This window comes from Dipodomys merriami, unplaced genomic scaffold, assembly GCF_024711535.1.
Source record: "Dipodomys merriami isolate MVZ:Mamm:240054 unplaced genomic scaffold, mDipMer1.0.p SCAF_7, whole genome shotgun sequence".
In the NCBI taxonomy this organism is placed as follows: domain Eukaryota; kingdom Metazoa; phylum Chordata; class Mammalia; order Rodentia; family Heteromyidae; genus Dipodomys; species Dipodomys merriami.
The window spans coordinates 15,712,291-15,723,359 of record NW_027206290.1 but is presented as its reverse complement, the minus strand read 5'-3'; the positions used below and the strand labels follow the sequence as shown (position 1 = coordinate 15,723,359).

The 11,069-nt window shown below is 36.7% G+C and overlaps 1 protein-coding gene across 1 annotated transcript in view; it reads right to left on the bottom strand.

Annotated features, from left to right (window-relative positions):
- Positions 1–1,475: 1,475 nt before the first annotated feature.
- Clca2 (chloride channel accessory 2) overlaps positions 1,476–11,069 on the bottom strand; it is a 37,064-nt gene continuing 27,470 nt past the window's right edge. Inside the window, 4 exon segments of the mRNA XM_070006871.1 lie at positions 1,476–1,918; positions 4,325–4,558; positions 6,356–6,526; positions 9,786–10,056. Coding sequence (XP_069862972.1) covers positions 1,476–1,918; positions 4,325–4,558; positions 6,356–6,526; positions 9,786–10,056 — 1,119 coding nt within the window.

Here is an 11,069-nt window from a genome sequence, read left to right as displayed (position 1 = left end):
TTGTGTTTTGTTTATATAAAAACACAAATTCAAGGATGCAGTTTTTTAAATCTAGGAGTTAGAAACTCTTTTGTCAGAGAAAAATAGTCTGATATAAAACTACAGTCCTATTACAATTTTTATGCATTCAGTCTGACACAAATATGAGATAAACAGTGCCAATATTCATGATAAGGTAAGAAATGGTTAACATTGGTTTGATTTACTCTGCTTAGCAGTTTTTAAAGCCACATTACTATTTTTCTTTTCTCTTGTTCATTTTTTCCAAATTGTCATTTAATTCTTACAAAGTGTCATTTATTTATGATTAAATCACAGGATTTAACTCACTTGCTTTTTCATGTAAGATATTTAATTTACAAGTTAAAATTATGTCCTTGTTTAAAAATGGAAGTAAATTTGTCTCTTAAAAGTAACTGTCAGTATTGCCCTGGCCAGTAGTGGAAACACATGGTTCTGTTCTGCATTTATTTGAAAGCAAGTGTATATTCATGAGGGGTTTATTAAAAAATATAATGTATTTCTTTTGATGTTACAAAGTTTCACATGCAAAACTGGTGATTGTAACATGCTACATGTCCAAAAATAAAGGCAGGAATGGCATTTTAATGCATACACAAAAGGAACTGAATAACTATATAATGTATATCTGTATTAAAATAAGTCAGTGCAACTTTATTATTATTAATTTTATTAAGTCAGTGCAATGTCTTTCACTTTTTAATTTAAAGTCTTATGAAAACAGTTTTATTAAATTATCCCCAAGACAATGACTTGAAGCTACTTTTATAAATAATAAATTTGATAGACCTTTGTTAGCAAATCAGTATAAAGGGCTAAAAACAACAACCACATTTTGACATAAACTCTTATAATGAAAAAAAAAGTCTCTAATCACTGACGGTGGCATTTGATCTATAATATATTTAACCAAGAGGCAAAAGAGAAAGATTTTTACAATAAGAGGACCTCATATATAGAATGCAGCTTGACTGTCAGTTATAAACAAGCAAACTGCTATGCACAGATAAGATGAAAAATTAATCAAAGTAACTAAACAATGGTTTTATAGAGACAGTTATACTGTATAATTCAGATCTAATCTCCTTTTCTCTACTTGGAGCTATTTTTCCACTTCACTAAAACAAGCTTTAAAATAAAAAAGCAACTCAGATTCAACTTTGCTCTTGTCCTTGCCTCTAAAGACATTTCCTTGAAGAATACTTCCATTATTTTTTTTCCAAAATGAAAGCTAAGGGCTTTATAATCTCCACAGGAGAATATCAGAATTTCTTTCTTTTTTTTTTTTTTACTGTGTAAATCGAAACCATATTATACAAAACTACAATGCATTTAAATACAGTTTTGGTGGTAACTTTATTTTGTTGGTATTTTTTGTTTTGTTTTGTTCATTTTTTAGAGTGCAAAGGCCATGGGTCTTATATCTCAGAAAGGAAGTGTTATTGTACATTTGTTCATAGTAACCTTATTCCATTCCCTTCTTTACCTGCTTTCCTTTTCCTTTCTGAAGTACAATGTATTACAAATATAATAAAACAAATGATTCCTATCAAACTCACTGCTGTTAAAACTCCTTTCAATGTAAGATAATCTCTGCTAAGTACAGGAACAGAGTCTTGAGGAATAAACAGAGACACCTGGGCGATGTTAGACACAGCAGACTTCAAGGAGTTCTGATCTATTGCTCTAATGGCGATATAAATTCTGTGATTTTCTTGTGTTTTCCCATCAGCTTTATGTTCAAATCCATTGGTAAAAAGTTTGGGTGAAAATGTGAATGTCTCTGTGGTGCCAGCTGGCTGAGGGTTTAGTTTTGATGTATTCACTAAAATGGCATTGGTAAAGTCATCTCGAATACTATGTAGACTTCTACTCATTTTTATTTCATAGCTTGTAGCTGAAATTTTAAAAAATGAAAAAGTTAAGTCACCTTGAGTTATATTTCCAGTTTATAAGAAATGACGAATGAAAATAGAAATAAAAAAGTCAAAGTACTTAGGAATAAACGTAACAAGAAAACTAAATGCTTAACTTCCAAATACTCATATTAAAACCTGAGGAAGAAGTGTTAGATTTTTGAGAGCAAGATCTAACATAGTAAAGGTGGCATCTTCCTTTAAGTTATTACATAACTGTTAAGTGAGTTTGTTTTCAATGCCTCTAGTTCTTGCTGTGCCTCTGAAGCTTATTGTAAAGTTTATATAGAAAGCAAATAACAAAAATGGTCATAGAGTATCTAAAGAGGAGTACCTAAAGAAAGTCTGACCCTACCAGCTATGACAATACTATCATTCCTCAATAAATAAAATGCAAAGGTGCTAGTCCATGAATAAACAAGAGTAGGACAAAGGATATTTACATCTATTACCATATAGTAATCCAGTAAAGTAGAATCAAGTTATGGAAGAAATAAAATATAGTCAATGAAGGATGGTGTAGTGGTAAAAGTGTGGAAAAGGTTGATGTAGGTGCAAGTCTGGAAGCTAGCAAAAGCCTTAGAAAAGGGAAATAGACAAAGATCACGTGCAATATCCTTAAAAATGGCCAAAAGACCAAGGCCAGGGGACTGTTCTTAGCCTCTATAACAAATATGTTGGTTTGAAATGGACATGAAAATAGCAAGTGGACATGAAAATGAACCAAGATTTGCCTGAGTCATGAGAAATATTTTCCTCACCTTGACTTGTTAATCATGACAAATATTCACTAATTTTCAGTAATCTAGTTACTTCCAGTATTTAGGAATATTTCTACTACGGTGCAGAGTACATTTCTGCTGAATAGACTACATTAGTGTGGTGTTTATTTCTCCAATACAGGTTTAGATGTAATTAGTATCACTCTTGGAGAAGATACTGCTTTATACATTACATTCAGAATTTAAGAAGCCTGCCAACAGCCCCCTGCCCATCCCTCCCTGCCCCTTGCTGCTGACTGGTTGTATTTGGGCTTGACTTCAGAGTTCTGTGCTTATTAGGCAGGAGACCCACCACTTTAATCACATCTCCAAACACTTTTTGCTCTGGTTAATTTTGAGATAGGATCTTTTTTTAAAATTTAATTTAATTTTATTTGTGAACATACTGTAGAGAGGAGTTACAATTACATGGGCAGGATAATGCGTACATTTCTTACCAAGCATTGCAGCCTCCTCCTTTGTTTACCCTTCACATCCCTTCCAAGCCTCCCCCCTCCCCCCCAATCCCAATCCTTCTCCTTCCCCCCCATTCTCCCCCCCCCCCACCGACGTTGTAAAGCTCGTTTTGGACATGACAACTTGTACTTCTCATTGTTGCAACAGGTCCACCTGTATCCTTAAACAACTGGTTTTTCCCCATCTCCTCCACAAGTTATACTGACATCAAATATAGTGAAAGCAGGGGTTATACTGTGGGGGAGGGACATACAAAGCAACAAAGAGATAATCTTATAAATGCGTTAGAAACACATGCATGAAAGAAAAAAACATTAAAATACACATCTAAGGGTTCATTTTCCTGACATCATATTATCTGACCTTTTCCGCTTGACTCATACATATACTAGATATTACAAATAAGGGAAACCATGGGACCTGTGTTTCTTTGGGCCTGGCTTACTTCACTTAATATAATTTTTTCCAAGTTTTTCCATTTCCTAACAAATGGGGCAATGTCATTCTTTCTGATGGAGGCATAGAATTCCATTGTGTATATATACCACATTTTCTTGATTCATTCATCTACTGAGGGGCATCTGGGTTGGTTCCATATCTTAGCTATGGTAAATAATGCTGCAATAAACATAGTTGTGCTGGTAGCTTTAGTGTGGTCTTGTTTGTAAACATTTGGGTAAATGCCCAAAAGTGGGATTACTGGGTCATAGGGGAGTTCTATGTGAAGTCTTTTGAGGAACCTCCATACTGCTTTCCAAAGCAATTGAACAAGTTTACATTCCCACCAACAATGAAGTAAGGTATTCTTTGCCTGGTCAGGACTATAATCCCGGTATTTAGGCTTCCTGCTGTAGCTGAGATGTCAGGAATGTGACACTGCACTTATCCTTTTACTTTGAGATGGAGAGGAGAGGGTCTCATGAACTTTTTGCTAAGATTACCTCCAATCATAATCCTTCTAATCTCAGTCTTCCAAGTAGCTAGGATTAGGTGTGAGCCATGAGCATCAAGTAACTCAAAGGTTTCTGTGACAACCCTTTGCATCTTTTTCTTCCCTAAACCCCCATGTTATTTGCACCCAATGAATGCTTGACAGGTATTAGAAATGCTGTCTTGTGGAAAAATTAATAATGAAGCTAGCAAACCTACCCTGGCCCTGATCAAAGTCCTCTCCAGGTGCTGTCCATGACAGGGCCACTTCCTCTTCCACTTCCACAGCTTCCAGGTCAATAATTCTGCATGGTGGAAACATGTCGGGATGGGGACCAGCTGGGACTCCCAGCACAGAAAAGGAGCCCCCAGAGCTTACTCGGCTAAATGCCTGCTTTTGGCTCTCCTCACTTCTGTGCACCGATTTTCTTGGCATGTTCATCTGAATATTATCTGGGACACCCAGAGAAAAACCAAAATTACAAATTACAAATTTCCTTACTAGATTTTGGCCAAGATCCTTATCTATTTTTTTTTGTTGTTGTTGGGAAAAAACAAATTGTTTAAATAGGGATACAGGTTGACCCATTGCAACAATGAGATGTACAAGACCCTATGTCGAAAAAACGAACTTTACAATTTAGGCGGCAGTAGTGGGGGTGTGTGGGAAGGATCTGAGAGGGTGGAGGGGTGTAGTTGAGGAGGTGGGAGGAAAGGGATGGTAGGGGAAAAACAAAGGAGGAGGCAACGATGCTTGATAAGAAATGTACTCATTACCATGCTTATGTAATTGTAACCCCTCTGTACGATATTTTCACAATAAAAATAAATAAAAAATAAATAAAAGAATAAGCTATGTGAGAAATTTAAGTTTTTTATTGTGAAAATACCATACAGAGGGGTTACAGTTACATGAGCAAGGTAATGAGTACATTTCTTATCAAGCATTGTTGCTTCCTCCTTTGTTTCCCCTTCCAATCCCTTCCCCTCCCATCCCCCCCTCCCCCCACGCCAAAGTTGTAAAGTTCATTTTGTGACATCATCTCATTGTGGCAGTGGGGATACAGGTAGACCCATTGCAACATAACTTATTCTTGAAAGATTATTAAGAGGTTTTCTCAACTTTGCTATTATATTCTTTTAGAATAACAGAGCTTATTTACTAAATAATTCATACATTCTTTCAATTTATTCCATTGATTCAGGGTCAAACATTCTAGGCAAAGGGGACAGTTTGTGTGAACACCTGGAGCTGTGGCAAAGTTACAGGTTGGAGGAACTCAAAGGAAGAGAATGGCTGGTTATGTAGTTCAGTGGTAGAACACTTGCCCAACATGTGTGAGGCTGTGAGTTAGCTCTCTAGTATCATAAGTAAATTTCAGGAAAAAGAGGAGAAAAGTAATTTGAGAAGAGTAAGGCAAAGGAAACTCACACAGGACCTCCTGGGTCAACAAAATAGCTTTAGATTTTGTTCTTAAAGCTCTAGAGAAGCAGGAGAGGGACACAATAGTATTTGCTTTCAGAGAAGCCCCGCCCCTCTGGCTTCTCAGCTTAGAATGACTTAAAACACTGCAAAAGGGGCCCACATGCAAGAGCCACCTAATGGTCCAGATGGATGGGAGAAGATGGTGGTTTCAGACAAGTGGTAGCCATGAGGTAAGAAAGGGCAGTTCAAAGTGCACTTTGCTGACCAAATCAGCAAAAATTGGTGGTAGATTTCACAATAGAAAGATTTCACAAAAACTACCTATATCCCCACCCCACACTCCACACCACTCTGATTTCTAACCTGTGCAATCTACAAGAAGTAGACTAAAGAGAAAGTTACCAAAAATTAAGTTGTAAGGATTGTTATCCTGTAAAATAACAAATAGTCAGACTTGGACTACAAGCTCAAAAGTAGGTTCAACTAGATTTAAGCTTTGAAGTTATAGATTAAAAGAATTTAGAGTCCATAGGCCTATGGATGTTATCCAAATAATATGGACTGGGAGAATGGCTTAAATGGTAAGTGTCTACCAAGCAAGTACAAGCTGTAAGTTCAAACCTCATTATCACCAAAAAATTCCCACAAGGACTAGTGAAATAAATTCTGTCATTGTATCTGTCTTTCTGTTTCTGTTTTTGTCTCTCTCTCAGTCTCTGTCTCTCTCTCTTACCTCCTGCTTATAACACATGCACATATATACAAACTCATTAGAAATATATACATGAGATATCACTCAAATTAGCAGTGCTCATTATTCTTACCATTTTCTATGTAACCTGCTACATACATAGCCCGGCTTCCTGGAACAGCATAGGCTAAGTTGCCTATGCTGGGAGAGTGATTGACGCGTACTTTCAAGCTGTATTGACCATTTATGGCAAAGGAGAAGAAATACCGTGAGTAAATTCCATCATTTTTTATAACATCAGCACCTGAATATATGGATAGACAAAAATTCAGTAAACACTTGTCATCACAGTTGTTGGCAAATATTTAATGTAATTAAAAAACAAGATTCACCCTTCCCCCTTCTTTTCATTTGAGCATATGTTATTTGGTCATAGCTACTTTTGATATTATAAGCTGGTTTAAAATCTGATGGCTCAGGCCAGGCATTGGTGGCTCACGCCTGTAATCCTCGCTACTCAGAAGGCTGAGATCTGAGGATCATGGTTCAAAGCCAGCCCTGGCAGGAAACTCTGTGAGACTCTTATCTCCAATAAAGCACTAGAAAACCACAAGTGGCACTGTGGCTCAAGTGGTAGAGTGCTCACCTTGAGCTGAAGAGCCCAAGGACAGCACCCACGCCCAGAGTTCAAGCCCCATGACTGACAAAAAAAATCTGATGGCTCCATAATTTCATCCTGTGATTCGTTAACCTCTAAAGAAGTTGTTTCCTAAAAGTAAATTACTTGTACCTGCTTCAATGTTAATTAAACACTTAAAAATAATCTTTAGCTGGGCACTGATGGCTCATACTTATAATCCTAGCTACTTAGGAGGCTGAGATCTGAGGATCCTAGTTTGAAGCCAGCCCAAGAGGAAGAATCCTTGTGAGACTCTTACCTCCAACTAATTATTCAAAACCTGGAAGTATAGCTATGGCTCAAAGTGGTGGAGCATTAGCCTTAAGCAAAACAGCTCACAGACAGTGCCCAGGCCCTGAATTCAAGCCCCAAGTCAAAAAAAAATTTAAAGCTTTTATCACTGAAATGAAACTCATTTTCTATGAAATAAAACACATTCTCAAGCTTATTTAATAGATGCATACCTTTGAAGTATGCTTCTAAGACACATAGATGAACATGTACATATTTTCCTGAAATTTCAAGGGTTTAGGAATATCCTGAAGAAATTATGGATGAAAATGACAGACATAAACAAAAGAAAAACTTTGCTAGTTAGTTAACTAGTATGGGCACTGTTCCAGATTTGAAGGAGCTTGCTGCTGTTGGGTTTGGCAGTTGTTCAATGTGCCTAGCATTCTGAATGCTAGGCCTATACTAAAATACCTTTTTATGGTACTAATTCTCAAGTCTATCAGTTCCAAGTCACATCCACGCCTGAAGGGCAGAAAGAACTAGACCTGAGGGACATCTTTTTCCATGGACTAAGACAGACAACTTAGTCCATGTGCAGATCACATTGACCATTCAAGTGCAGGGGGCCTTGCTGGGCAAGCAGTTTTCCTTACCTAGGGGTAAATTCAGATCCCAAAGCTCACACCCAGCCCTATAGTCCATATGGTATCATCACTAAAATGTTAATTAAAAAAAAAGTGCTATCAATAAAGTGTCTTCCTCCACTGAGACACAGACTAATCACATGAGAAAAGTAACCATCTTCTTAAATAAGTGCTAAACATATTATCCATGTAGAGTTAGAAAACAATTTCTTTAGAAAGAAATATATCATGGCATTTAATGACTAAGAACATGGTCAATCTTTAGTGAGAAATTTGCAAAGGAAACCATATTCAATTAGTATTGAGTGGCAATACTAATTGAAATATGGTTTCCTTTGCAAAAAAGAAGTCTTTTAATCACTAAAGCAGAAAGAAATGGGAAATACTATATAAGAAACATGTATTAAAATTCTTAGTTTTGAGCGTAAGGTTTCTGAGGACCAGTTTTTATCATTTGCTAAGTGAAGGTAGCTTATCTCATTGGACTCTGATTCAGAGTGTGCATGAAAAAGTACATATAAATTATAAAATACTTTGAGTATAAGTTTCATTATTGCTAATTAACATAGCAGACAAAAACTGTTTACGTGATAAAAAGTGACAAAAAACGGTTTACATTATAAAAAGTATTAATTATATACATATATGTCAAGTATTAGAGAAAAACTAAATTTATACTTTGATGTCTAAGCAATGTTTTTCATTGTTTCTTTCATTAGTTTGTAAATTTAGATGTCAAAGAAATAAAATGATTCCCAGGGAAAACACAGAAGTTTCTTGAGCTCAATCAGGTGATGTTTTCCAAAGACAGCAGGGTCTGTTCTTCAGGGAAGTCTACAGGCTACAGCAAAGAAGAAACATTCTGCAAAGCACATTTTTAGACTACATACAAAAATAAAAGGTAGAGCTATGCACAAATGAGCAGAGCCTAAGACGATCCTTTGGATCTATTCCAATAGGCAAAATGAAAAGATTTTTCTGCTATTCCTCTGACAGGTGATATTGAACAAAAATCCTCTGAAAGAGCTTTTGTTTGTAAATGTAAAATGTCATTGGCAAACTCCTAATGGGCTCTCAAACTTAAGAATCTTGAAAAAAAAACCTTTGAAATAACAGGGCAAAGGTTGTAATTTTATCTGTAGATCAAACTCTTAGGGTAGCAACCATAGCTTTTAGGGTCTATTAGCATTCTGAGAATTTAGTTGAAGTAAAGCAAGCACAGAACAAGAAGAAGGAAAGATGGAAGACTCTCTTATGTCCAAAAAGTTGGTCAAAAGAGTCTGAGTGCTGTGGGTTGCCTGCAGTACTTGCTGACTGTGTTCACAATTAGAGCCCTGAAGTGGGGAAATCTCCACGTGGATTCCACTAGTTTGGTGGAATGATCTTTCTGGGGTCAAATCACCCATATAAAGAGCGCCGTCTGTGCCCGTGATGGACCATGTCCTCTCATTAATCCCGATTCTTGGCCAAAGAACAGTCTCTAGTCATCTCTTGAGTCCTCAGTTCATTTTCCAGGTTTATTTACACAGCTGAGTCCAAAGAGAAAATAAGAATTCACTGTTACTGCACCTGCCTTCTAGAGTTTTGTTTTGCTATTTTAGTTGTCCACTCTGGTTATTTCTGTGAACAAGGCTGTGGAATCTTAGAGGGATATAGACATGTCTTAAGGACATACAATGCTGTTCCTGTGTGATCTCATCAAGTGAGAGTGGCTAGTGCCACTGGCCACAGGGAAGCTACGGTAGATCATCAAGCAACAACTGCCATCCTTCCCCCCACCCCCACCCCCACCCCACACAGTCACACTAAGACTCACAGGACTCCTCACCAGTTAGCCTATAGCTACTTAGTATGTCAGTGGTTCTATAACAATTCAAGAATTAGATAAGATTGAATAAGAAAAATAATTGAACTAAAGACAATTTATAGGTAAGCTTTATATCACTACAACCTTGCCACAACTCAACTTTTGAGGACAGGTAAAACACCATGGGATTCCTTGTTACCTGCTCCATCATCAAAAAGTTGCAGTGTAATAGGCTCTCCAGTCTCTGGTTCAATTGTTGCAGTGACAGTAGAGTTAAGAATGGGGTAAGATCCCTTTCTCACATTTGCATAAATCATCATGGGATGGGGGAAATAGGTGCTGTCTTTTTCTACAAAAGCTTCCACAGTGGCTGGAGGCACAGCAATATTAGAGGTCCTGGAGGCCACTGTCACTTTCAGGGCTTGAGGAGAATGGTAAGTATTGTTCAGGGTGTAAATCCAGCTCCCTGGCTGCAAAACAAAGGGTTTTAGTTTTATAAAGTATGAAGAAAAACACCAACCCTTGATTTCAAAGCACATGTGTAAGCCTTCAGAGTGCTTTCTCTTGTTGATGTTGCATTTAAAAAAAAAATAAAACAGAAATATCAGGGAAAGTAACATTGGTTAAGGGATGGCTAACAAGCCTCCTTTTTTGGGGAAATGGTAGGGAATTATACCCTGGGTTTATTTTGGAAATTCTCTTGAGACACAAGTTTAGAATGTCATGGTAACACTGTCCAGCTTCAAAGCACTTTGCAAACATTAAACTGGACTCCTTTACCATAAAAGAAGTTAAGTATTTTTTATTTATTTTTATAACTGAGAAAAATAATTTCAGATTAAGTAAGCCATTACAATATATGGCTGACATTCTGGGTTAATGTATCTGCCTAGCATATCATACCCACTTTCCAGCAACTTTGTCCTCACATATCCATTAATATGTCCTCACTTCCAGAAAACTTCCTTCTTCTTACCCCCTTCTGTAGTACCCAGTGCTTACTCCTATCAGGACATTTTATTGCAAATTACCTAAAATCCAGGTAGATGAACAGAAGATACTCAAAACATATGCATTTCTTTATTCATATTATAATGTATAGTTTTTCCTAAACACAGAGGAAAGTATATCTATAGGGATTATGTAAAGAAAGATGTAGATTGGAACAGTTATTTGTAGTACTAATGGACACACTAATTTTCATTGTTGAAGTGAGAAGTTTTCACTTAGTATTTAATTTTTAATTTAATATTTATTATTTTTAAGTAGTTGTACAAAAGGATTTCAACTCATCATGTCAGTTGATGAGTATAATGCACTTAATCAATATCACACTTTTCATAATTGTCCTCCACCCATTTATAAACCCCACCCACACCCTCAAAGTTACCTAGAGTTCCATATGTACATTGATTATTATTATTATTTTATTTTTTGGTTGATCATGGGGCTTGAATTCAGGGCCTGGGCACTGGCTCTGAGT